Source organism: Bradysia coprophila, unplaced genomic scaffold (assembly GCF_014529535.1).
Source record: "Bradysia coprophila strain Holo2 unplaced genomic scaffold, BU_Bcop_v1 contig_297, whole genome shotgun sequence".
In the NCBI taxonomy this organism is placed as follows: Eukaryota; Metazoa; Arthropoda; class Insecta; order Diptera; family Sciaridae; genus Bradysia; species Bradysia coprophila.
The window spans coordinates 1,880,893-1,907,738 of NW_023503555.1; the positions used below are offsets into that span (position 1 = coordinate 1,880,893).

The 26,846-nt window shown below is 40.5% G+C and overlaps 6 protein-coding genes across 8 annotated transcripts; 2 read left to right on the top strand and 4 right to left on the bottom strand.

The window, feature by feature from the left end:
* Positions 1-622: 622 nt before the first annotated feature.
* On the bottom strand, positions 623-4,329 carry LOC119078806 (coiled-coil and C2 domain-containing protein 1-like). Of its 2 annotated transcripts, none has more exons than XM_037186510.1 (9): positions 4,127-4,329; positions 3,063-4,041; positions 2,877-3,006; positions 2,701-2,818; positions 2,325-2,642; positions 1,834-2,262; positions 1,412-1,563; positions 982-1,072; positions 623-901 (listed from the first exon to the last, which is right to left on the bottom strand). In XM_037186510.1, exons 1-9 carry the CDS (start codon positions 4,181-4,183, stop codon positions 782-784), a joined length of 2,394 nt encoding a protein of 797 aa, XP_037042405.1. In that variant the 5' UTR covers positions 4,184-4,329; the 3' UTR covers positions 623-781. The 2 variants fall into 2 exon arrangements, with proteins under 2 accessions (XP_037042405.1, XP_037042404.1); XM_037186509.1 differs by having other exon boundaries at positions 982-1,120.
* Positions 4,330-5,317: 988 nt separating this feature from the next.
* LOC119078808 (M-phase phosphoprotein 6) lies at positions 5,318-6,057 on the top strand. The gene has a single exon (XM_037186513.1). The coding sequence runs from the start codon at positions 5,449-5,451 to the stop codon at positions 5,929-5,931; it is 483 nt and encodes a 160-aa protein (XP_037042408.1). The 5' UTR covers positions 5,318-5,448; the 3' UTR covers positions 5,932-6,057.
* On the bottom strand, positions 5,986-9,552 carry LOC119078807 (histone-lysine N-methyltransferase E(z)). Of its 2 annotated transcripts, XM_037186511.1 has the most exons (10): positions 9,293-9,552; positions 9,081-9,211; positions 8,638-9,018; positions 8,319-8,532; positions 8,088-8,248; positions 7,997-8,011; positions 7,784-7,884; positions 7,020-7,334; positions 6,524-6,950; positions 5,986-6,458 (listed from the first exon to the last, which is right to left on the bottom strand). In XM_037186511.1, the coding sequence occupies exons 1-10, from the start codon at positions 9,415-9,417 to the stop codon at positions 6,049-6,051; spliced, it is 2,280 nt and encodes a 759-aa protein (XP_037042406.1). In that variant the 5' UTR covers positions 9,418-9,552; the 3' UTR covers positions 5,986-6,048. The 2 variants fall into 2 exon arrangements, with proteins under 2 accessions (XP_037042406.1, XP_037042407.1); XM_037186512.1 differs by lacking the exon at positions 7,997-8,011 and having other exon boundaries at positions 9,293-9,550.
* Positions 9,553-18,766: 9,214 nt separating this feature from the next.
* Positions 18,767-22,003, bottom strand: LOC119078810 (ATP-dependent DNA/RNA helicase DHX36). Its single transcript, XM_037186514.1, has 4 exons — positions 21,678-22,003; positions 21,257-21,620; positions 21,090-21,191; positions 18,767-21,022 (listed from the first exon to the last, which is right to left on the bottom strand). Exons 1-4 carry the CDS (start codon positions 21,888-21,890, stop codon positions 18,846-18,848), a joined length of 2,856 nt encoding a protein of 951 aa, XP_037042409.1. The 5' UTR covers positions 21,891-22,003; the 3' UTR covers positions 18,767-18,845.
* On the top strand, positions 21,990-24,982 carry LOC119078811 (nucleolar complex protein 2 homolog). The gene is made up of 2 exons (XM_037186515.1): positions 21,990-22,204; positions 22,373-24,982. The coding sequence occupies exons 1-2, from the start codon at positions 22,005-22,007 to the stop codon at positions 24,942-24,944; spliced, it is 2,772 nt and encodes a 923-aa protein (XP_037042410.1). The 5' UTR covers positions 21,990-22,004; the 3' UTR covers positions 24,945-24,982.
* On the bottom strand, positions 24,930-26,414 carry LOC119078812 (ubiquinone biosynthesis O-methyltransferase, mitochondrial). Its single transcript, XM_037186516.1, has 5 exons — positions 26,243-26,414; positions 26,063-26,156; positions 25,518-25,887; positions 25,226-25,385; positions 24,930-25,114 (listed from the first exon to the last, which is right to left on the bottom strand). Exons 1-5 carry the CDS (start codon positions 26,349-26,351, stop codon positions 24,999-25,001), a joined length of 849 nt encoding a protein of 282 aa, XP_037042411.1. The 5' UTR covers positions 26,352-26,414; the 3' UTR covers positions 24,930-24,998.
* Between the last annotated feature and the right edge of the window lie 432 nt (positions 26,415-26,846).

A 26,846-nucleotide genomic window follows, 5' to 3' on the forward strand; every position in this document is an offset into this window, starting at 1 on the left:
ATTTGAAAATATTTTTTTTTTGGAAAATCTTGCGTGAAAAGTTGAATATTTGAAGATGTGATATGCCAGACAATATCAAACTAAACAAAAAATTTATTTTTCCATGGCACTCTTCATTGGGCTTCAATACCTTAAATTTGACACCATTTTAGATGTTCTGCAAGGCAGAGATATTTACCAGTGCCACTCTCGTTAGGGCCAATGGAGTGCAACCTAAAACGTACTTTTACAACACAGTCTGGCTCATAGGTGAAGTGCCATCTAAAGCTTTTTGGCGCCAAGAGCAAACTTTAAATGATTGGTGAATGTACATTTTGGTTCAGGTGACACAAGAAAATTTTCAAGTAGTCTAGGGAGCCCAATTCTTTTGGCCATATTAAATAGCAAGCATCGAATATACATAAATGGACTAGATCTACCTTAAAAAAATCGTTGAAAGGCAGATTAGGCCCTCATCTCGAACTTCTTGTCTTTGGGCGTAGGCAAATGAGTTTACCTTTACTCACCTTTTAATAATTCACATTTATTCCTCTGCGCTTTTTCATCTGGTATCAGGATCTGGATTGCATATTATGTTTAGCTCTACAATTAAACTCGTTGAGTGGATCTCTTAAGATAAATATAAATTGAGCGGCAATCAAAGCTTAACGAACAGTTGTTTATTTCATGAAAAATATATTAGAAGCAACGGATCACATAAATAACAGCGACTTCAAACAGTAATCCTAATTTTGTGTGTGACTTGTCCGACAACTTTTTTCTTTCCATCGGGGCTAACGGGCTAACTATCAAGAATCAGCCACTTCTCTTCCGTGTGTTCTATTTGCTTCGTCAGAATAGGATTTTTTATTCGAATTTTCACCTCCAATTTTCCACCGTTTGCTTTTCTGCCATCCATTATCTGTGCAATGGAAATTTTAAAAAAATATTAGTTTTTCCGAATTGTTAAGTCTTTCCGATCCGCATGGAATATAGACTCACGTCAAATGAATCATGAATCTCGCACGTCGTTTCCAATGGCTGCAGTTTTACCGTTGCTACTCCAATCAATGTGTCCGACCGGAAAAAGCCACTGAAACAGAGTGGGATAACGTCACAACAGTTCCATGAACAGCAGGATCTGATTGTGAGGTTTTCATTGTATTTTATGGTTAATTTTTATGAAATGCGAATGGTAAACGAACGTGAATTTAGTCAAACGAAACATTAAAGTGACTGGTAGGAAGCATTTGGACAGTGGAGTTAGTAATATGGAAGCGAGAATAGACACGATTAATATACCGTCACCGGATGGAAATCGAAATCGCTGCAGAGTGGTGCCAACCTCTCAACTCAAATTTGTTGTGACTGAGTGCTTTACGTGACACAATTTAAAGCGATAACTGCAAACTGACATTAAGTTCCAACTTACCCTTTGGAGTAAATTTCGAATTTGATGGCATGTCGCTTGAAGACCCGCTGACAATTTCGCACTTTCGGCTGAATGTCGGCAACGAATTTCTCGTTGTAATCGGGGCTGTCTGAGTCGCGGATCAATTGAGTTTTTGTTTTGAATGGCGTTTCCTGAAAAGATTTTTTTGTAGAGTCGGCTGATAGAACTGAGTTTTTCACTGGTAAATTCCGTCAGAGTATGACCTAACGAGGCTCTGAAAATTTTTGTAGCTAAAATTGACTCGAGTGATGTGAACGTTCGAACTGAAGTTTCGTAGAGTCTTACGAAATTCTCTCATTCAACGAATCTTCGAGTCCGAAGTATTTAACCTGTCAGAAACAGCCACTCATCTGTTTCTAACAGATTAAGAATCCGGAACTCCCTCTGTAACTGGAACTTACTTGCGGATACGGAAATTCCAATTTGACATACGTGTCCACATCTTTCGGATTCGCAACAACATAACTGATTCCCCGTATCACATTGATCTCCAATTCGTTATCGGTCAGATCCGTATTACACTTGACAATGTTGAACGCTTTCTTCTCGTAATGGAATTTAGGCACTGCCATCTTATTTCTTCGCGCAATTTTCAAAATGTCAATATCTTTCTGAACACTGAGCGCTAGATTTTCGAAACGATTCGTGCCGGCCACATCACCCAGCGCTTTGTGATGGTCTCGTGTTGTTTTGCACATTTTTAATTGCTTGTGTAGTTGCTCTTCCATCCTTGCGCTGATGTCACTAATGTCATCATCCACTGCATCCTCTTCGCCGACAATCGTAAATGAATCTTCCAAATTGGATCTTTGCGACGGTGGAATCGGAAGCTGGAAAAGAATTTTCATTTTATTTTCGGTAAATTTAACCTTCAAACTGTCACTGGTCGCACCGTGTTCAGATCGATTGGCAGGCCTCCTTGGGCCACTTTCAGTAAGTTCTCTAAGCCTTTGAATATCTTTAAATATTCCTTTGCCGTTTCGATTTCTCCAGCACGTTTAGCCTCTACAGCGGCTGCACGGAATTCTTTCTGTCGTTCCAAGATCGTGTTTATCGTTTTGTTCATGAGTGTGGTACTGGAATGATTGCCACTTAATCGAGACGTAGAATCTTGCTTCTGTAGAGCTGGCTTCGGGGGTGAAGGATGTTGTGGAACGGCCGGTGTCACTACTTGAGGTTTTGGTGCGACTTCAGGCGCTGGTTGGGGCGCCTAAATGTTCATTTTATTCATTAATTGTTGTCAACTAACTTCAATGTATTGTACGAACCCCAACACCTGGTATCGGTCCGAATCCCGGCGGAGTGGGAAGTTCATCGAAAGGCACAGGCTTACCAGCTTTATGCAATTTGACCGCATCTTCGTATTGCTTAACGATTCGTCCAAACCTAGCCGGAAATTCAATTTAACAAAGTGGCATTTTGACGAAATATTCCTTTGTCTTACCGTCTGGCCTTGCTGGTATTACCTTCATCTTTAGCAGCTTGTTCGACTGATTTATATTTGGCCAAACGTTGAGTTAAAGCTTCCAGAATAGTAGTTGGAATCGGTACAGCTTCTTCGACAGGTGCTGGTGCTACAATTTGCATTTTTCATTGGATTGGTTTTCATCTAATTCAAATTCGACGTTACCTGGCGGTGGATCCTCAGCAGAGTGTTGTGTTTGTGACTCCTCTTTTGCTGGCTCCGCTGGTTTTGGTGTATCCATCAGAATTTGTAATTCATTGGGCGGTGGCGGCATATCACTTAAATCAACTGGTTGCCCATCCTGTGCTGCCTTGATCACAGTGTCGAACATTTTTGAAATTTTAACGAAGTTCAAAGCTTTTTCCATGTCGCCACTCTTCTTTGCCGTCAGCGCAGCTAATTTGTATTCTCTTTGACGAGCCAAAAGTAGGTCAATCTTTTCACTGTTTACCGGCTTAACCGGTGTTGCCGGCTCATCAGTTGTCGGTTCGAAAGTTATTTGTTCCGGCGGTGAAGCAGGTGCTGCAGGAGTATTTGGAATAGCTGGAGCAGATCGAACTGGAGAAAGCACTGGTGTTTCGTTAGTATCATTCGATGTTGCAGGTGGCTTTGCTCCACCAGTAGCGACTTCTGGCGGAATTTCATCGGGATTGATAGTCTTGCCGGCGGAAGCTTGTTTAAACATTGTCTCCAACGTTTTCAGACCTCTACCAATTCTTCTGGCTTTACTGGAATCATTGGCTGCCTTAGCATTAGCTTCGGCTAATTTATACATTTCTATTCGAGCCTTTAGTAATTCCGGCATAGAATTTGTGGTCGGAAGAATAACATTACTGGGTGCTTGCGGTGTAGAAGTCAGAGTCGGTTCAGCTTCTTCTGGTTCGACTATTTCAGACAGTTCGTTCAACAAATCTGGATCATCTTCGTCGATGTCATCGTCGTCATCTAAATCAATATCTCGCAAGCTCTCCGCCACCATACGATCTAAATCAGCTGCCGGTTGAGGCTTTGGTTTTGCCCTTCGACGGGGTTGTCCAGACCCAGATGTAATTGCAGCCAACTCTGCTTCCATATCACTGTCCGTATCATCATCATCGGCACCCCCATCCAAGTTGATATCCGTTGGAATGTCGAATATTCCAAACTGCGAAAAACAACATAATAAATCGAAACGGTGAGTCATACGCATTCAGTCGAAGAGAGAGTTGCAAAACGCAATTATACAATACCTGAGACAAATCACGCCTCGGTTTCTTTTGTGGTTCTTTTTTTGCGCGACTGAACATTTTCTGTTTCCAAGTCCTTCAAGGCAAAGGATTTTAAAATGGACAAAATTTTATCGAAAACTAATTGCAGTTTTCTAATGTCTAACAAAAACTTTTTGATGTTATTTTTAAGTGTGATGACAGATGGTCTGACATCCAGCTGAGCTGAAGATGTTTTGTGGTTTATTCACAATCACCAAATGGAAATTTGAAAATTTCAAAATCGTACACTTTGCAACATTTACCCTGTAATTGTCGAAGTACGTGTGGTATCGCGTACTAACCAGCATGTATCGAAGGCGGTTGAATTGAGTTTTAATAATATTTGCATACACTTTTGATATTTTTCGATATTATTACTCACATCGGAGCCCAGAACAAGGCTCTACAAACACATTTGATTTTCAACTGAACCATTCGGTGCACCAGGAGTCAGGGCACCTAGGCTATGGAGTGAATGAATTATAATTGGTATAAGTTGTAATTCCAATCGTAACTACAGGGATCCGTTTGTCCCAAGGGTGTAGGAGAAGGCGTTGAAGACTCGAAAAAGTTTAAAACGACGATGAAAGGTGGTCTCTTTGGAGATTTACAGGTAGTCCGTTTGTTAATTGATCAAAAAGAAATGTTTGAAAAATGCCCGAGAGCTCACTCTACCTTTGAACCGTTGTGTGCGCCTAAGAAACCGTTTTAATAATTTCTTTTGCGTGGCTAGTATGTCACTGCGTGACGATAAGTAGTAACAGTAATTACCAAATGTAATTGAATCTGCAGCAAGACGTCCTGTCAAAAATCGTCATTTCTAAGCTAGGACGAGTCTTCCCTTACACCATTGGAATCACTTTTTTTGTACCATTACTATTAGAATTACAACCTCTGCCGATTGAAGCCCCAATAACTTCTCCTCCACTCACTCCAGATGAAAGCCTAGATGCTCTGTCTTTCAGTGCACCGAATGGTTTGGAAAAATTTGTGAAACCTTGTACAGGACTCCAGGCTGATCATTAATATCCAAAAAATGCCACCGCACCCACCGCAAAGATGCTTCCAACATTCAAATAATTGTCTCCAAAACAGAATGGAATCGCAGCCGCAAATTATTGTGAATGATATTTACCAATGCCAAAATACCGCAAGTATCGCATATACCGCACCAATCTGAGAACACAACACATGTCACAAAACGTCAAAGCACTTCCTTCAACAAAATATTTTGTTATTGTTCCACACCATCTCAACCGACCTATTAGCTTAAAAATCACACAGAAATCAACGCAACTGCAGCGATGGCAACAAAAAGTAGACTTTCGAAATCCATTTTGGACATGAAATTTATGAAACGGACCAAAGAAAAGGTGATCAAAGAAGAGGACGATGCCGAAGGTCGAGCCATGTATTTGAGCGAAATGACCGACAAAATGTTGACGGGAAATTCACAGTTCATAATCGAGCCCAGCTACGTGCCATGCGAGAATTTGAAAGACGGACGAATCAGCTTCAGAGGAATGAATCCGGAAATTGAACGGTTACTCGAATTGGAAGAGCAGGAGAGACAGTCGAAAGCCGATGTGGATGTGAAGAAGGATGTTACCGATACAGAAATGAGCAACTACTATGGCAATGTTGTGAAGACCATGCAGAGGAAATTCGAACCGAAGGTGAAACGGAAAATGGTATTGCCGGAACCGGTCAACACAACGTACAAACGAACGAAAGCAGGTGGTCAGCATCAGAAGCAAGGGTTTATCAAACCGAATACGGATGACTAGTAGATTGACGCGTTTGGTCTTTTTCTTTTTGGCGAAAGAGAATGGAGCAAACAATTTGGTTGGTTAAGAAATTCATTTATTGATTCTCGTTTTCAATAAACCACAAAACTGAAGTTTTTACAAAAATTCCATTTCTCTTTCAATGCCCACAAACTTGAGCTGTTCGGTAGGTCCATAACGGTAATCGAAAAATAGCTCTTCGCCCGGCTGAACGGGTCGCTTAGCAAAAATGCCAATGCGATGGTCACCATTGACCATCATTACTTTGGCATAACAATTGGGATTGATGGAATGGTTGGCGAAGCGGATCTTATTCCCTTTACGCGTTGCATCGACCACAAAATCGTTGTTCAGATTGAACAGGAAACTGCACATGTATTTGTCGTACACTTTACCGCGTCGATCAGCTTCGTCCTGCGAAATTATCTCGCCGCAATACTCTGCGATGAATTCATTCTTCTGGCAGCCTTCCTTCACGAATATTCCCCAACCGGCCACATCACTTGGTGCCATCAGTAGCCTCTTATCTGAAACACAAAAATTCAATTCGTTTAATCGACATCCGAAGCGAACATTGTCTCATAATGCTTACGCAATCCTCTCTGTACGCTGACGTTCTTGCAAGTAATTTTCGTCAAATTGAATTGACCCGCTCCACAGGTATTGCACAAGTCAGGATCACATTCCCTGACTGCCAAATAGCACGGACACTGTTTAGTGTTACATTGAGCCTTGCAACGGCACCCGGGGAATCGGTTTTGACAATCACCACTGCAATTGCAGAATTTCTCACAAAAGTTCTGCGCCTGAATGCACGAACAATTGTTGTCGCACGGTCCCGGATGATCGCATGGTGAGAAATTGTACACGTGATTCGACTGCGAGTCCTTCTTCAATTGAATTTTGCGACAATGAACCGACCATAAGCGATGTTTCTTCTTCTTCTTATTCGGCAACGTGTTGTCCTGATGCTCGACGAACGGTATGTCGGCCGCTTCCTTTTGAGCAAATTCGTAGACCTAAATGAAAAAATTAGATTGTTAATCGGTGCACCGACGACAAAAATCACTCCTGGCTACGGTCCTCACCTGTTGACAAGTCTTTGTGAGCATTGTTTGGGCGATGACGCAGTAGTTATTGAGAAAGACTTTGTGCAATGATCGGAACATTGACTGATCTGCACCGGTCCATTTGCCGTCAGCACTAAGCGTTGCCATCAGTCCGGTTAGCGGTGAAATTTCGGCCGTTGAAGATGAAACCGATGCAGCTGTGCCGGTTGCATCTTTGTTCGTTTGATTGTCTTTACTTTCACGGCTGTCGTTACTGTCGTCCGAACTAGTTTCATTGCCAGATTCCGGTGGCGTTTTCTTCTTGTCTGCTTCTAGTTTCTCCTTCATTCCGTCCTGGAAATTTTTTCTTTTTTTACTTTCGTCGACATTGGGACTTCATTTAAACGATTGAACTATAAAGGCTATACGAGCAGACACGGTCCAATTTCTAATAAAACGAGGGCTGAGAGAATCTCCAAGATTCTTCATATCGATAGGAAAGAAACGACAGATTTGATAGTTAGTCAGAAATTTAGAAATTAATCGTTACAAGGAGTGAGAGAAGTGAGAGAATCGTTTTGCAGTAGATTCATCGATTCAATTTTGGGGTACTAATAGGACTGGCTTCCAAGTAGGGCTCCAATCCAAATAAAAATGTTGCCAGTCCTTCGAGCGATACATATCGTAAAAAAAGCCAGTCCAGTACTGGGTACTAAAACGCTGAGTCGATTGAATTAAATTCCTGAAGGTTCCTAGATTTTAACCTACACGAGCCATTTGAAAATAATGAAATGTGTACTCACCATCAACATGTAGCAGGCTTCACTACATGGTTCGGTGAACGGTTTCAATTCCTGGAACCGTCTCTTTTGTAGATTCGGTCCGGGTTGACAGTTTTGCAGACCTAAATGGAAGAATTTTTGTCAGAAAAAATATCTTGAGTACCCCCTACTCGGTATATAGCGAAAACAAAAATAATTCCCGGCTCAACATCGGTACAATCAAGTACAACTCACCGGGGAAATGATGGCCTTAAATGTTAGCATTTTTTGATTTAATTTTAAATTCATTATCAGTTGGGAAACAAAAGCAGTCGAACACACTTACGATGTAAGAAGCAGTCGTACTTGAAGCATCGCCGACAGAATAACGTATGGAACGAATGCAGGGACTGTTCGCGGGAAACACTTTCGGCTTTCGGTCCGTCAATATTTGGTGTACATTCGGGTCGTCGCTCCGGATCCACATGTTCGGTGAGCTTAATGTATCTGTGGAGAATGAAAGTAACGAAATTATGCGCGATGAACTCATAAACCATTCATGTTGAGTCATCCGTACTTTTCACGTAGTTCGTCCTCGTTTCCTTTGCTCGGGAAACAGGAGCTTATGGTTTGGAAAATAATCGGTGCTGGGAATGGTTTCTCATTTTTTATGTCGTCGTCCAGGGTTTTTTCTTCCACTTTAACTGGAGTTTTCACAGTTATAGTTCCGTCCTTCTTGTCTTCGGCCAGTTTCGTAAGCACAACAACCGAATTCTTGCTAATGTTGCTCTCTGAAAATGAAAGAAAAACATTCAGGTCAATCCCGAGTCAAAAATCCTTAGAAATTGATTGTCTCCCCACACAACCACAAGTACAATTGACCGAAAAGTGCTAACCTTCTTTAATTATCTTCGGTTTCTTGTCGCTGTCTCGACTTTCATTCGACTCATCTTTGTCCATCGAGTACGACCGTTTCACCGGCGTCGACGTGTCCATCTCCTTGCTATTTTGAAACGGTATCAAAGCCTCCACGAGATCCACGAATATCACATCGTCCATGAAGTCGCCCTCTTTGTCACCGTGCCATTTACCGTCATAGTTCTTGATCAATTCTTCAATAAATGATCCGTCCAGCACCTCGTCACCCATATATGGAATATTGTGGAGCTCGGTTTCGTCTTCCACCATAAAATTCTGTTGTGTCGGTGCCCACATATACATGGTCGGAATGGGAGTCACCGCTGGGATGGGTCGAATAGGAATTTGTTGTTTTGTGCCTGGAAAAATGGACATGATTCGTCAGATCAGTTAACAATAGCGAAGTTAACCGTCTCGTTACCGTCTTGGCATGTAATTTCGGCTTTCTTCATTAGATTGACATGTGGCGGATCGATTTCGTTCGGTTTCCACACGCAGTTCAACGATTTCCACACTTCATCGTCTTTGTCCAACCATTCCTTTTGTTGGGCCCTGTTAATTTCATATAATTTACCAATAAAATTGGTTAGTGCAACCGAGAGAAATTCATTACACTCTTCAATTGGTTCATACCTGTTGGAGTTCCAGGCTTGTTTAACCTTATCGGCTTCCCTGAAACGCTTCTGTTTGTACAATTTTTCGTATTCCGTTTTTACACGACGTTTCCAATCCATCTTCGGAGCACCGCTTTTTTGCATATTAGCCGGTCCAGGTCAGGGGTAGAGGTTAAAAAGTTTAAAAAAAATATTTTTGCATGCAGACTCAAATGCACTTTTTGTTGTATGAATGAAATTTACGCGTAAATACCATCACCAAGCGCTCTTGTCAGCTGCTGCGTGTGTTACCATTGTGAATGTGCTTTTGTTGTTGTTGCCATTGCTCTGGATGAACAGTGAGCCAACACTTAAAACATCGGCACCGCACGGTGGTCCACAAACAAGAAAAACTTTTGTGACCAAAAAATTAGCATTGCTGGTAGTAAAGGGACCCTAGAGGATACAAAAACAAGGCATCAGAACAGTCGGAGCGTTTGCTGCGACTTAGCCCCGTACGACCCGTAATCCTATTTCGTCCGTAACCATAATACGTCCGTAGCCGTAATACGCCCGGAACCCTAATTCGTCTACAACCCTCTAATGCGTCTGTTACCAAAATGCAAGTCAAGTTGGGCATGGTCAAATTTACTGAAAGTGTTCATTTTTAAAATTGCGCATAGCCCAATTACGAAAGCCCGTACGAAGTACCTCTCAAATAAAACCAACAATTTACGACATTATCTTAGAAACCCAAAATTTTTTGCCAACTTTCCATTGGGTATTCAATTACCTCTCAAATGAAACAAAAACTAGCAAAATCGGATGAGATTTACTCGATTTATGTGCAAAAAACACTTAGGGCCGAGTAGCTGACTTAGTCCAAGGGCCCAAATTTGAAACTTTTTTCGCCACGTTCTTTTCGGTATTCAATTACCTTCCATAAAAAACTAAATCTAGCAAAATCGGATGAGATTTACTCGATTTATGTGCAAAAAACACTTAGGGCCGAGTAGCGGCCTTAGTCCAAGGGCCCAAATTTGAAACTTTTTTTGCCGCGTTATTTTCGGTATTCAATTACCTTCCATAAAAAACTAAATCTAGCAAAATCGGATGAGATTTACTCGATTTATGTGCAAAAAACACTTAGGGCCGAGCAACTGCCTTAGTCCAAGGGCCCAAATTTGAAACTTTTTTCGCCACGTTCTTTTCGGTATTCAATTACCTTCCATAAAAAACTAAATCTTGCAAAATCGGATGAGATTTACTCGATTTATGTGCAAAAAACACTTAGGGCCGAGTAGCGGCCTTAGTCCAAGGGCCCAAATTTGAAACTTTTTTCGCCATCATTCTATTCGCAATTGTCTCTCAAATGAAACAAAAACTAGCAAAATCGAATGAGATTTACTCGATTTATGTGCAAAAAACAATTAGGGCCGAGTAACGACCTTTGAGCCCTCACAACAAGCCCGCGTTGCATCTTACCCAAAAACAATGTTCAGTTCAACTTTGTTCTACTCGTCAATACCTTTCATTTGATAAATATATCACAAGCAGCTATTGCGTGCTTATTTCGGTAGATATCGTCGAAAGACTGAAAAACACCTATAGGGCCCTAGCTCTGGAAGGGCCGACCCTATCATGCCCATTTTCGAACTTGACCTTACTTTTGTCGATACCAATCGGAGAAAAAAAGAATTTTGAAAAAATGTTGTGATTTGATCAAGCTAGAGGGGTCACGGACGGACATTTTTTTATTGCGGATTCGTCATCTATGAACATAACCAAATGCTTTGCCCTTACTGTCTGCTTCCAATTCGACGTGTTACAAACGGCATATTAATCTTACTAGGTCCCACCTGTTGGGCGGGTCGGGTCCCTTGACTGATAATTTTTCCAAAATAATTAACCAATTATATTACACTATTATAAATATCTTAATTTATTTTAACTGATTTTTTCATCTCATATCAGATTAATCGTCTACAACGTGACAAAGAAGCGCATCCGATAAAGACACAATGAAATTCTATTGTGTTTTAAAGCCTTTTTCAGTGATCACATTTTCATTGAAAGAACGTTCGTGCCTATTTTTCAAATATACGTTGGCTCTCATCGCAATTTTACGAGTGTAAAAATCTTACCAAATCAAAATGACATTTGACACCGCCAAAATTAACTGCTTCATTTTTTTCTATTACTCTGCTTGATACTTTGCCGCAAACTGCTCGCTCGTCCGAGCTGTCTAATATTGCAATACGATACCGCAACTCGTGTGAATTACGACCCTCGCTTCGCTCGGGCCGCAAACTTCACACTCGTCAGAGTTGTCTAATATTAGGTTTGGTCTAATCGCAAACTTCTCGCTTGTCCGAGCTGTCTAATATTGCAATACGATACCGAAACTCGTGTGAATTACGACCCTCGCTTCGCTCGGGCCGCAAACTTCACACTCGTCAGTTGTCTATTGTCTAATATTAGGTTTGGTCTAATCGCAAACTTCTCGCAAGGCCGAGCTGTCTAATATTGTAATATGATACCGCAACTCGTGTGAATTACGACCCTCGCTTCGCTCGGGCCGTAAGCTTCACACTCGTCGAAGTTGCCTAATGTTAGAATTGCTTCACTTTTGTAATACTATATACTCACTGTATAGATATATGCTGCTTGATAATTATCAAATATAAAAATCAACTATCAATTATCAAATACCAATAATCGAATATCAATGATATTGTTCATTTATTACATTGCATTTCTATTTTTTGGGGTAACTTCCGAAGCGTTGATCACACATAGCTTATCGTCGAACTTAACCTTCCAAATGTCAGATGTATAATTTTAGGAACCAAAATTTTTCACTATTTTCTGCCTGTCAAGGGAATAAGACATTAAATTATCAATTGTCAACAGAGTAAAATCCTGTTTTTCTGGAATAGTTTCCAGATACTTAGGCCCACATGACCAATCTTCCAACTATCTTTGTGTGGTTACAAACATTTCAGTGAAGGGAATTATCAATTACCAATAATTATCAATTATCAATTATCAATTATCAATTATAAGCAGCGTAAAATGAATTTTTCTGGAATAGCTTTCAGATCCTTAGGCCCGACATGGCCCATCTTTGAATTCCATTCCTCGTCGATTAAAACAAATTTTATTAAAATCGACAATTATCAACAGAGTAAAATCCTGTTTTTCTGAAATAGTTTCCAGAACCTTATCCCGACATGGCCCATCTTTGAAATTAACCTCAGGAATCCCATTCCTCGTCGATTAAACATAAAACATAAAAATCGGTTATGAATTAATCAAGTTATCGTGATTACAAAAAAAATAGGTTACAAACAATTACGTTTTCCTTCACATTTCATACATTTTTAGGTTACAAACATTTTATGGTATTTTCTGGCGTAAGACCCTTGACTTTCAGCCAAGGGAACAATATTATTATTACCAATTATCAGTTATTACAGTTACATTTTATATAATAATATCACCACAACACATTAAATTATCAAAATATCAATTATCAGCACTGTATTATCAATTACAATTATCAACAATTAAAATTATCAAAAAAATCATGTTTTTCTGGAATAGTTTCCAGAACCTTATCCCGACATGGCTCATCTTCGAACTTAACCTCAGGAATTTCATTCCTCGTCGATTAAAAAAAAATCATCAAAATCGGTTAAGAATTGCTCAAGTTATCGTCGTGACAAAAAAAAAATATTTCAAACATTTAAAGTTTTGATAATTTTTCATACACTGTATGGTTACTAACATTTTAGGGTATTTTCTGGCATAAGACCCTTGACTTTCAGTCAAGGGAATAAGCCCCCAGTACTTCGCTGAGCATTGTTTTTGGGTAGGATGCAACGTGGGCTTGCTGGGAGGGCTCAAAGGGCGGGGGTAGGGTAGTCTCGCACACCACACAATTCATGGTGTGCGAGACTCACCTCTAAATAGTGAATCTCGCACAATCATGACTTTTCGTTATATGTCGTAAAAGGACGCATACTATGGTTCGCGTGTGCGAGATTCCCCGGCACCAAAGGGCGTTACCCGGCCCTAAGTGATTCACTATAAATTATCTCATGACATATGACAGATGGAATATTGGTTTCTTCGGCAAAGTCTTAGAGCTTTGAGAGTAGAAGACGGCTGTATTCATGAAAATGTCGAAAAGTTGGACATTGGTGTTTCAATTAGGTTTTTAGAATTATCTCATGACATATGACAGATGGAATATTGGTTTCTTCGGCAAAGTCTTAGAGTTTTGAGAGGAGAAGACGGCTGTATTCATGAAAATGTCAAAAACGTGGACCTTGGTGTTTCAATTATGTTTTTTGGGTTATCTCTGAACCTACAGGAGTTATATTGCTACTTTTTGTTTCGTTTGTCAGATTATTCAATACCGAAAGAAAGTTGATAAAAAAAAGTTGCAAATACGGGTTCTTAAAATTACATCGTAAACTTTTGTTTTATTTGAGAAGTACTTCGTACGGGCTTTTGTAATTGAGCTATGCGCAATTTTAAAGATGAACACTTTCAAAAATGGACAATAATGTCAAGTACGCAATAAGGTTACAGAAGCATTTTGGTAACGGACGAATATGAGTTACGGGCTTATTAGGGGCTACGGACGTATTATGGTTACGGACGAAATAGGATTACGGGTCGTACGGGGCTAAGTCGCAGCAAACGCTCCGACTGTTCTGATGCGTTGTTTTTATTCAAAGCTAACTCGTTCGTGGTGGAAATGACCGTCTTACATTTTTAAAAAGGACTCCCGAAACGCACTTTAAGCATGAGAGGTACTCTAAATAGAGTTTAGAGTACTGATACAGGGCAGTGTATCATACAAACGTAAAACACCGTAAAAACATTTTCATGTAAAATAGAATACTTTCTGCAGCTGACCACTATAGGATCACTCTTGTTTGAAGTGTGTTGACAGTAAAAAGATATCATCGAAAATAGATTTTCAATCGAAAAATGAAATTATTTTTTGTTGGGCTGGATCGATAGAACTGAAAATTTAAAGAAACTTTGTAGAAGAAAGTAAGCAAAGGTATTCACGTTTATAGGTCCAGCAAATGAATTTTCGTTTCCATATAATTCGTTACACAGCTGATTTTGAAAATATCATACCGACGAAAGTCAATCGGATGTTTACATTTAGCGAATTATATGGAAATGAAAATTCACTTGCGGGACTCCTAAATATTTTTTATTACTTTCTTTTACAAAAGTTCTTTAAATTGTCAGATCTATCGAAAAAAGGACCCAGCCCAAGAATTAAATCTTTCTAAGGAAATGGACTATTAGGCTTGGCTTTGTTGAAGATTTCCGTTAAAAAACTTTATCTCCGATTCAGTGGATCAGTGTTTAGAAGACATACATGGAACTGGATTTAATTCAATTTTACCATTAGACGTATATCTTTTTTCATTTACTACTTACTTGGTATACATGCATATGATGGATGAAAAGTTGATGTAGATTTTTAAAATTTAAATTATTGCACTCAATAACCCATCAAAAATCGGTGCGCCTGAATACGTATGCCTAACGCTATTTGCGATAACTCTGGCGGAAACGGATGACGTCGAAAATTCACCAAGAAATCAGATGCTTCAGTCAATCTAATCTCAAGTGGAGCAAAAACGACAGATTGTACGGCTGCTGCTATAAATACGGTCTTTTGTCTTTACAAAGTGATACGAGCTGTATGTTTTAACGGTTTGTATAAAGTAAACTTTAGCGCAGTCGTTTAAAAAGAAATTATATTTTCCAATATTTAGAATCAATCTGACCAAACATGTGAGTTCTACTGATACGGTTTACAACTAGTGAAAATTTAACTTGAAAATTAACTGAAATTTGAAACAGGATGCCGCGAATGATTTTTTTTATCAGTACCGCAATGGTGCTGGTGCTCAACTGTAGAACAATTGATGGAATTTACCTGGATTGTTCCTATCAAATGATATCGTTTAGAAATGTTGGTAGCAGTTATACGTGCGTTGCGAGAGTGTTATTTGATGGAACTGAAGCTGAAAACGTGAGAGGAGCATTTGGAGCTCATCAACCAGGGAGAGGACATGCAGATGTGCAAGGATTACGTGTGGACTCACAGAGCCTTACATTCTTCCCAACAGACATTGAAATTTTTTTCCCAAATATTATTGCCATTAATTTACGTTACTGCAATATAATCACCGTAAGCAACAGGCATTTGGCACCATTCCCGAATTTACAACATCTATCGCTTGCGCAAAATACAATCACGTCAATTGATGGCGATATTTTCACCGGTATGCACTTACTGAGCCACATCAATTTAGGAAGTAATCATATCAGACACGTGGGTCATGATTTAAATTTACCGATCGATGGTCAAGTATCAGTACATTTCACTAATAATCCTTGTATAAGCGCAGCCGCTACCACTCCTGACCAAGTTCTCAGTTTAAAATTAAATTTACTGCGTAGTTGTCCGCCAACGATATCGCAAATCGAGGACTCATTGGAAAGACGGCCAAATTTAATAACCCATGTCGACAGTCAAGTGCAAAATCTGACTAACGTGGTGGATGGCTTAATGAATAGAATTGCATATTTGGAATCACTTATTATTGGGAATGGACTTGAGGCTAGACCTGTCGGCAACGGTTACTAGTTGCTGCAGAAATGGACTAGAGTCAAAGAATCCGTTCAGCTCCTACTTTTCTGCAGAGACGTTTTAAATATGAAAATACACAGCTTTGAATTTGCCGAACTATTTCTCAATTTCCTTTTCGTAATAAAATAAAAAATTCTCTAACCGACTATACTAATTCCCTTGACTGAAGGCTAGGGTCTTAAGAGCCGAAAAGGAAAGTCACTCGAAATTGTCACAATATCATGTTCACATTGATACGGTAGGTCTGATATTTTAAATCCAGTAGTCCCTTTGGACACCACTTGGACGCGCGCGCGAAAAGCCTCTCTAGCGTTCCAAGAAAAACTCGGTCCACTGTTAACGGTCGAATATGTAAGTGATTAAAGTGTTTACTCAATAACCGATTAAGTTCGGTGTCGAAGTTTTCGAACGAGTGAACGAAGACACTTGAATATTTTGCCAAAAAATTATTTTGCCGACACTTGTAACCATACAATAACATAGGTAAAGTTAAGAGTAAAAGAAAGGTGCGACGATAAATCAACATCAACAAGGATGCGCACTAAAACAAACAACAATGACGAACCATCTCAACTCACCAATACTGTTGAATGAAATGCAATTTACGTAATCACTTCACGAATCAAAGGAGTCTAAATTCATTGTTCTATTTTTGTGTAAAAATCAATTCTGTTCATTCTATTAAAACCGTTGTTAAACTCAGACCTATTTTGTCTATCTTGCAAAAGTATACTTAATTAGTAGATCACTTCCTGAACCTTTTAACAAATACCCTCTCACCCATAGTTACGTGAAGACTTTCACGTAAAACTTTCGAACTCGTTTCGTGCAAAATGTGAATCTGTTCGAGCAATATCTTAAACTTTTGTTTTTGTTTTCACCTTGAGGCGATGTGGGATTTTTCTTCGAATTTTCATCACTATTTGGTGAATCGTTATCGGAATTGCCGGCCAGACAGGCCAAATCGTAAGAGTCATGTCGCTAAAACTTCAGGTGATTTTATTATCTTTGGGAACAAGCGGTCTCCGATTTAAATGAGTGATAGCTCGTTAGACTCGTTTTTCAATTCTAGCAAACACATTTCACTGTTTCTAAAAAATTATTATTTTCTGTGAAAAGTGTTCAAAAGTAAAGACATGTCAAAGGGTACTGAAAACAGTTTTTCGGCAATAACGCAAGAAAAAATTATTTTAAATTATTGTAATGTTGTACGAATGTCGGTCTTGGAAAGACAGAGTATACGCACTGTTTTGTGCGAATACATCCACGAGAGTTATGACTTAGAATATAGCAGATGTTCGGAGAGTCCGCCTTCCGTGCAGCATCGGTGTTCCACAGAACTGAGTGTATGGTGTTGTAACTGGCCTCACACTACTTTTGTGCTGCAAGCCTGCAGAAGTCTTGGAAAAAAAATTATTGCCAAAAAGCAGATTTTTCCTTCTTTCTGGGCTCTACAGCTGGAACAGCATCTGGAACGGTACTACGGCAGTCATTTTTTATCGTCTACTATTCTCTTACCTTATCAATAGAAAAACGCTTCGCTATGTCGCGAACAAAATGTCGCTCTAATGACCCGACAAATCTGTCTCTTTCACTATCCCGTTCGGTGTGAAAGAGAGAGCGCGATAGATTTGGGTCATTTCAAGCGACTGGGTTATAACAGATCAAATATTAGTAATATCAAAAGAAAAATTATTAAATTTTCTTCGGAGGATTTTTAGTATAGTAAAGTCTTATCGTACAGCACATGACCTCATGACTCCGGAACAGTAATTGGTTTTTCAATCGGACCAATATTTGCTACGCGACAGGAGTTTGGAAAACCGTTTGCTCCCACTTGATCATATCGTTTTTCCAAACTCATTAAAATCGGAGACCGCTCTTTCCCCAATCACCTGAAGTATTGGCGATGTGACTCTTAATTGTACGGAGAATTATGGATTCAAATTAGCTATAGGAAAATCGTTACACGCCTTCGTTGCTCCATTCCATCTAAACGTTCGTTCGAATCGGTTGATTTCGTGAATCGCTTAATGAAAAAATATTTCATTAGAGAATCAAAGTTTCTGATTTGAACAACGGTTTCGCCGAGATATTGCATTTTAAAGAATCGCCATTTGTATGAAAAAGTGCGATGACCCTTGTCGAAAAAACAGTTACCGAAGCAAGTAATGAAAAATACACGAGTGTATCCATAACGTTGTTTCCGAATTAATGAATCACGTAGAAGCAGTTTTCTGTTTTATCGCCTGCCCCATATATTTGGTATCACAAATTCGCCTCTTTAAGGTTTATGCGTTGTAGGGTAGTAATCAGTGCCTATATTCGCGAAAATATTTTCACAAATTTTCGCAAAAAGTTTTTTGTGAAAATTTGAAAAAATCCCGAAAATTTGAGAAAATTCGTAAAAATATTTTTGCGAATATAGGCACTGGTAGTAATGGTTAACTTTCGAATGGGACAGGCAGAAAAATACTTTTTGTCACACGAACATCCAATGTTTTGTATTTGCTACGAGGGGGAAAACTACATCGAAAAAGGCTGTACCATGAATTTGTGATTTGAATGAAGCTGAAAGTTAAGCTGAGTACTTTGACTTTGTATGTTTCGAAAATTGACTTTTCTGCTCGATCTGGTACAACTACCCGACTCGAAAGCTGCAACTGCTAGAGTGTCACAATTCTTCAAGGTATGACAAAATGATCACAGTCTCACTTACCCTAGAAGTCCCACAAAGTCTAAAGAACGCACAAAATAACCCTAAAAAAGGAGATAAGTGAAATAACTGTGAATGCTAGACTGTTCTCAGTCTCCCCAAGTAAAATATCAACGAAATGATTATGCTAACACCAAACAGTTCCAATTTAATACTCAAATAGTTTCCAACAACAAGAACCGACTAAGTCTTTTCTGTACAATCACCCGTAGTATCGTCATTGTCGCTAGTTTCATCAAACTCGTGATTTTCATATGAATTGTGTGTCGAAATGAGATCCATGATGATTTGCAACAATTTTCCTTCGCTGGAATCCCACAAAATCGACGACGATTCCAGAATTTTTTTGTTCAGCAAACAATTGAATTCATCGCGCAGTGCTACAATCATGTCAGCTGTCGATCGGTCGCATCGAAACTCAATCATATCGCCGACGGAAATGAAGTTGATATTGTCCTTTACTCCAACGTTGATCTTATCGCCGAACAATATAATACCGAATGGACTGACGTTCGACGTTGTTTCGGTTAAAAAGTAATTTGTTGTGTACTTGTTCATTTCATCGAATACGATGAATCCCGGGTCATAGTGTGCCTTTGGGTCATTGTTCACTGATGATGGCAGTAGTCTCAATCCTTTCCGTTCCACTGTCCTGATACAATCTTTTCGGCTTCTGATTTTCACAACACGATGAGCTATGTTCGGATAAACCCCGCCGGCAATAACAGCCTTGAGCAAGTCCACATTTTCCGAGTTGCGATTGTTTTCTTGACTGTCACACTGGGCGTTGCTTAGGAACCGGGAATGATGAAGTAGCTGGGCAAATTGTGACCTCATTCGATCTAACATACCCATGGTCGAATTCGACAAAAAGTTAGTGTAACAAAAGTCTTTACGGTTTCTAGAACTCATCTTCCACTCCGCCATTGCATTCGCCACAGCCAATTGATCTGAATCTGATGAAAATTTCCGTTTAGCTTCGTCGCACAACTTTTCCTTGCCCATGAGAGTGAAAAACGGAGACTTGAACGACAGTCCCGCGGATATACTTGAAATAGGGCCGAAACAACTGAAAATCGATCCGAGTAACAGCATTTTGCCAATTTTCGGATGAACGCCTAGATTGGCCAAATGCAATCCGAGTGGAGTCAATTCCTCATTTTCGGTCAGTGCGCCAAGTCTTTGAAGGCAGCTGATACTGGATTCTATCACTGACTCTTTCGGTACATCAATCATTGTCGACGCGAACCATTTAACGTTTTGAATGCACAACACTTTTAACGTAAGAATATTTTCCTCCAGTCGAACCCGAAGAATTTCCGGCTTTTCGAATGGTTTCAAATGCCTTGACCTCGCACGGGTATATAAATGATAGCATATGCCTGGCTGGGTTCGTCCAGCTCGGCCTTTACGCTGGATTTCATTAGCCTGTGTGATCCATTCATCCTCGAACACCTTCGCATTCCTCTCGAAATCGAAATAGGGTCGTCGCATTTTGCCAGCATTGACGACATAAACAACGTCTTCGATTGTTATGCTGGTCTCTGCCAGCGGAGTCGATATGATAATTTTTCGTACTCCTTCCGGTGGTTTATTGAAGATCTCACGTTGATCGCTTCCCGTTAGCAACGAATGCAACGGGTAAATGCGGTACGATGAAGGTGGAAAATCTTTCTGGAGATTGTCGTAAAGCTTGGAGATCACAGAGAAACCGGGTAGAAAGACGAGAATGGCTCCGCTGGGTTTCGTATTGGAAATGTGCATGATGATGTGCTGGATGAATGCCAAATCAATGTTTTCGGTCTCTGGCCGTTTTAAAAGGTCGATGGTTTTCTGTGAGTATTTTTGCCGCAGCGAATTCGCATAACTTTGAATAATCGGAGTGGCTTCTTGGACTGGCTTTTTATATTTCCACCACACCGGCTCCTTTCTACGTTTGGTGAAATTATCGAAGCCCGTCTCTTCCAGTATGTCTTCCAGAAAAAAATCCTGAACCGGATACGTCAGGCCGGCAATGCGAATTATGGGACAGTCATTGAAATATTCAGCGAATCTCTCTTCATTCAACGTTGCCGACATTAGAATAACTTTCAGACTCTTGCGATGTTCGGTAATTTTCTTGATCAGCGCAAGACATACGTCGGTAATGGCATTCCGTTCATGTATCTCGTCGATGATTATGTGACTGTATTCGCTTAAATTGGGCGACTGTTCCATAAATTTGAGTAGAACGCCAGTTGTGCAGAATAGGATACTAGCGATCGATCTTGGTGGCGTTTTCTCCAAACGAATTTGATAGCCGATTGAATGGCCCAATTCTTCGCCTCTTTCGGACGCTACTCGTTCAGCAATCGATGTAGCTGTGGATTGAAAAAGATGTCTGTAGCAGGCAGTCGTTAGCGAGCAACTTCATGCTTGTGGTAATACCAGCTATTCGTCTCGGTTGAGTGCAGAGAATTTTAGTTTTACTCCCTTCCATGTTCATGAGTGCGTCGTCTAATATGTATTGAGCGACTTGTGTGGTCTTACCTACGGAAAAAATTGGAAAATTTGTCTGACCTCACGACAGAAAATTGTAAATTTTTGATGCGTACCACAGCCAGTATTGCCGGCAACCAGCAGAACTTGATTCCGTTTAACTGCATCGACGATTTCGTCCTTGTGTTGAAACGAAGGCAGTCTCTGACGAAATTGAAACATTTCCTCATATTTCTCCGTTTTGGTGGTAACATTGAACTCCTCGCACAGTCGCGTATCCAAATCCGATGATTGCTGAGAAGACTGTGGCTCTTCATCAGTTTGAATAAGTTTCATGAAATCGGTTTCTCTATAACGGGAGAAGTCTGTCTGAACGGTTTGAGAGCTCGAATCCTTTGCAATGTCTGCCTGAACGTCGTCGATTTCCTTTTTCATTCGATCGACTACCTTTTCCGGTAGCGAGATTTTCGGCCCTGAAAGCTATACAACACACAATGATAAGACAATGGCATTCAATGGAATCGGGCAGCAACGAACCATGTCGTGCTGTCGTTCGCCTTTAAGCTCATGTTCCTTTAGCATTTTGTTCCGCTTAGCATACCACAGTCCAATCTCACGTCCTCTTAGGCCAGGAGGACGAACATCGTCTGCCACATTTTCGGCCGCATTCGATGAACTTGCCGATTTTCGGTTTTGTAACTCATTGCGTAGACGACTAGCAACTTGTCTGTACTTGAATGATTTACTCATCGTGGCTGTCAGTCGAATTTTCTATTTTCCTTGGTTTCACTGATTCCACAAATATTTGCAAAGTTTCACTGTTTGAATGTAAACAAACCCTGGACATACTTTCGACATGACCGAATGGTTCACAATGATTCGGGTAAAGTGACATTATTGACTGCCTATTGTGATTTGTGCATTTTTGCAAGTGACATCGATGACATCGAAGCACATGTTGTTTTGGGAAGAAGCTGTCATTGCAATCAAATCAGCGAACATTTCAGTTTTATAGTTTTTGGGCTGTGTACACCGCTAGTTAGCAAGTTCTATAAGTTTACCAGGTTTGTGTTATGTTCATTAATAACTGTGTCCCTGTTGCTACACATTAAACACTCGTGAGATCATTGCCCTGGAGTGAAATGAATGAATTCCAGATTTTCACTTGCACCAATCTAACCTTAAAAAATTCCGCTCTGCGATGTTGATCAAAAAATGAATTTCCTTTGCAGATCAACAATGAAATTGAAAACATCAAAAAAGTCGCGAAAGGCTGTCTCCGTGTCGGACGATTTTGCGGTGGAAACTGTCGAAGCTGAGAGTAAATCGCCAAATGGAAAAAAATTGTCGAAAAAGCTGAAAGCAGTCGGACTGAATGGCTCGACAAAGATCGATAAATTGTCCAAGAAAGCTGCGAATGGCCTAGCGAGTAGCAGCAAAAAATTGTCAAAAGAATCGAAATACGTGAATGGTGGAAAAAAGAAGTTGTCAAAGAAGTCAAAAGCATCTGAGCTAACTGTAGAGGACAGTGACGAAGAGCACGACATCGAAGACGAAGAGGATGTGTCTGATAAGTCCAAGAAAAAGAAAAAATTGAGAAAAACCGATGATGTTCCGGGTGTCGGAGACAAAAAGGCATCAAAAGTATCGAAAGCTGTGAATGGCAAGTCAAAGAAATCCAAATCATCCGAATTGGTGCCGGAGGTATCCGACCAGGACTTCGAAGAAACAGAAGAAATATCAGAGAAGTCCAAGAAGAAGAAAAAATCGAAAGGCACCGACGGTGCTAAAGTTGTCAAGGACCATAAGGCATCGTTGAGCAATCTGAAAACAACTGATCCGGAATTTTACAAGTTTCTCAAAGAAAATGACCGAAAATTGTTGAACTTTGAGGCAGACAATGATGGTGAAGGCGATAGCGAAAGTGAGAACGAGGTGGAGGAGCCGATGAGCGACGAGGACGATGATAATGATGAATCCGTTCACAAGCCGAACGAAACTTTAGAAGCAGCCAGTGATGAAAGTGACTATGAAGAACGGAATGACGAGGATGAGGAAGAGTCGACAGCTGCTGGCCGATCGATTACGCTGAAGATGCTGAAGCAATGGCAGATGGATTTGAATGACGAGAAAGTGAAAGCCGATACCATCAAAAATGTGATTCTGGCAGTCAATTCGGCTTTGATGAGTGTAGCTGGTGAGGACATGAATGCGGCCGCGTATAAAGTGGAAGGTACCGCAGTTTTCAACGGGATCCTCCAACTATGCGTGCTGCATTTGCATCCGGCTGTGTTGCGATTCCTGGGATTAACCAGTCGAACGTCGATAAAACCACACAAATGCAAGAAATGGAAGAAAGTCCGAACGTCGATGCGCGGTTACTTCATCGACTTAACCAAACTCCTCGAACACATTTCGTCGGCGAATATTCTGATTGTCCTTCTGAAGCATTTGCATCAAATATCGCCAATGATTGCATCGTTTTCGAACATGACCAAACCCATTCTGAAGCGTCTCGTCACACTATGGAGTACATCCGATGAAACGGTACGCGTTCTGGCTTTTCTATGCATTCTGAAGATAACCCGTGGGCTGCCAACAACGTTTTTGAATGTCATTCTCAAGGCGATGTATCTGTCGTACGTCAGAAACTCGAAATTCGTCAGTCCGGGAACATTGCCCGGAATCAATTTCATGCGACGATCCTTGACCGAAATGTTCGCCCTGGATCTAAATGTGTCCTATCAACATGTTTTCCTGTACATCCGTCAGCTGGCTATTCATTTGCGTAATGCGCTTACGTTGAAGAAGAAGGACAGCTTCCAGTCGGTGTACAACTGGCAATTCATCAACTCGATGCGCTTGTGGGCAGAATTGCTATCCGCAACCAACAACAAAACGCAACTTCAGCCGCTCATCTATCCGTTGGTGAGCATTATCACTGGCGTCATAAAACTGATTCCAACCGCTCAGTTTTTCCCGTTACGTTTCCACTGCATACAAATATTGATTCAGCTCAGCAAAGAGACCAGATGCTTCATTCCGACCCTCCCGTTCATTTTGGAAGTTTTAAATTCAAACACATTCAACAAGAAACACTCGAAAGTGTCAATGAAGCCGCTGTCATTCACCTGCATTCTACGCTTGAACAAGCCACAAATGATGGAGAACGGATTCCGCGACGAGGTCGTTCAAAACATATTCGACCTGACACTGGAATATATGGCCAATGAATCTTATTCGCTCAGCTATCCGGAACTGGCTGTTCCGTGCATCATCAATCTGAAGCAATACATCAAGAAGCGCTGCAAGAACAGCAACTACACGCGTAAGCTCAAGCAACTAGTTGAGAAATTGGAAGAGAACTCAAAGTTCGTCGAAACGGAACGCGAAAAAATCAACTTTACGTTGAAGGACACACAATTGATTACGGCTTGGGAGACCACATTGAAGAACAAGGGTACGCCACTGCTGACGTACTATAACAATTGGGTCAAGACCAACTTTACCAAGAAGAAACGTCAGGCAATACAATCGGAAGACATCAACGATTACGATATGCCATCGATTAAGCGAAAATCGCCCGGAACACAGAAACCGGCACAAGACGGTCCAGTTGAACTGTTTCCGTCGGATGACGAAAACGATGATTTGGAAGTGGAGAAACAACCGCCAGCAAAGAAAGCGAAAAAGGATAAGAAAGCAATCGAACGGGTCGCTACTGAAATGGAAGAGGATGATGACGATGATTTCAATGACGATGGTGTCGATATTGTAAAAGATTTAGACTTAGACGATTGGTAAGGAAGTTTCATTAAATACAACAAATTTGATAAAAATGATTCGGATTCGATTTTCCTATTTATTTTTCACTGCGTGCAATGCGTACGATAAATTCGCTGATCTCGTCCATTTCCATGTGTCGCGCCAGAACTCGTATTCGAATCCATTCAGAAGGATTGTCGAGCAATTCACTGCAAAAAATTGAAATTGTCTCATTTTGGGTGGTCTAAACATTTGATCCGCTTTTAGAATTTGACATCAGGTCAACGAACCCCGCATACCCAACCATCAAATTAACTTACATTGATCTAGTATACGCTGTACGTCTAGCGGTGAAATGAATTGTTCCCAGTCATGTGTTCCTTTCGGTACGAGTTTTGCTAAATGTTCCGCGACAACTACAGCTCCGAACCACGAATAAAATGTTTTGTTGAAGGTTGTGATGAATATTGATCCCCCAGGCTTCGAGAGGTGAAGAGAACAAAGAGATTGATTAAAGGAGCAATGGAAGTTCGAAGGCAAGTTTTTAGTCTCGATCACAGAAGCTATATTTATGTTCAATGGAATAGCTCCTCTGACGAACGACTCAATTACCTTCACAGTATCCAAACAATTTTCCAAAAATTTCGCTTTATTGTTCACGTGCTCCAGCACTTCTGACACAATCACTGCGTCATATTTACATTGATTCTCGATGCAATGCAGTTCGATCGATTCGTTCCGGTACGTAATTCTACTAGCCAAGTCTTCATTTTGTCGCACATGATCCCGTGCCACCTCAATAACTTCGCTTCCCGGATCGATCGACGTCATTTTAGCATGGATGCGAGCTAACTGTTCGGTTAGTATTCCTGCTCCACAACCCACTTCCAGCAGATGCAATCCATTCAGTGACTTTGATGTGTTCTTATGTTTCTCATCCACGACCCCGGTGCTGATGAGACCGTCTCGGATGAATGGAATTCTGGATTTATAGAAACAAGTAGACTTTAAACAGAGGTAGATAAGACAAAGGCAATGGATGTAAAAATCGGGTATGGTCCTAATGTCGATGACAATGAATCGGTCGATCAGCCATACATTCTCTCTCTCGTTTCATTGCTCAAAGGTTTTAGAACGTTGATAATATGTGCCGTTACCTGATCTGATTCAGCGAATGCAATGCAATCATTGGACCAGTTTGATTCCACCATTCTGTTGCTAGCTTTGCATGTCTGTGGATATCATTGTCATCTGTGGTAGAAATAGGAAATGTTTTTCAATATCCGATGGAATGCAACTGATATAGGCGGGGGTCTTAAACATTAACAATGACATACCAATTGAAGAAGTCGTCGTGTTTCCATCGTTATGAGAAGATTGGTTTGCAGCTCTTGCACTGTAGGTGCGAATAGACATACGAAAGTATCTTACAGTGGATTTAAGCATTTTTCGGGTTGTTTTTCAGTAAGTTTATGGTACGGTGACAACAAACGGCAAAATGTCAAAACAGCTGTTGTTCGTGTTTAAATCAGTTTTCCATCCCAGCGCGAAATACAAAATCAGTTGTGTAGAAGTCGTACGTAGATGGTTTGTGGTTTTTACTATGTGTTTGAATAGTTTGAATGAAGGTACCGTAGAACGCATAATCGATCACAAATCTCTAGAAACTGTCATTCGTCCCTGACGAATTCTTCGAGTGTATTGTTTCCTCATGAAATTAACGGGAGTTTTGTGAAAGTGAGGTTTGAGATCAGCGGGACGAAATCGTATGTTTTAGTTCTCTAATACAGAAGGACTTGACTTGACTCTGGACAATTTTTTTTTTCATGCTTCGGGGCCGAAAATGAGGGCAATTTTTCGAATTTTCTCGGGTTTCCGGCCCTCTGCATGAAAACTTACATGTGCACCTGTTTGGGACGGTTGATTTAAGGCACTTTCGCT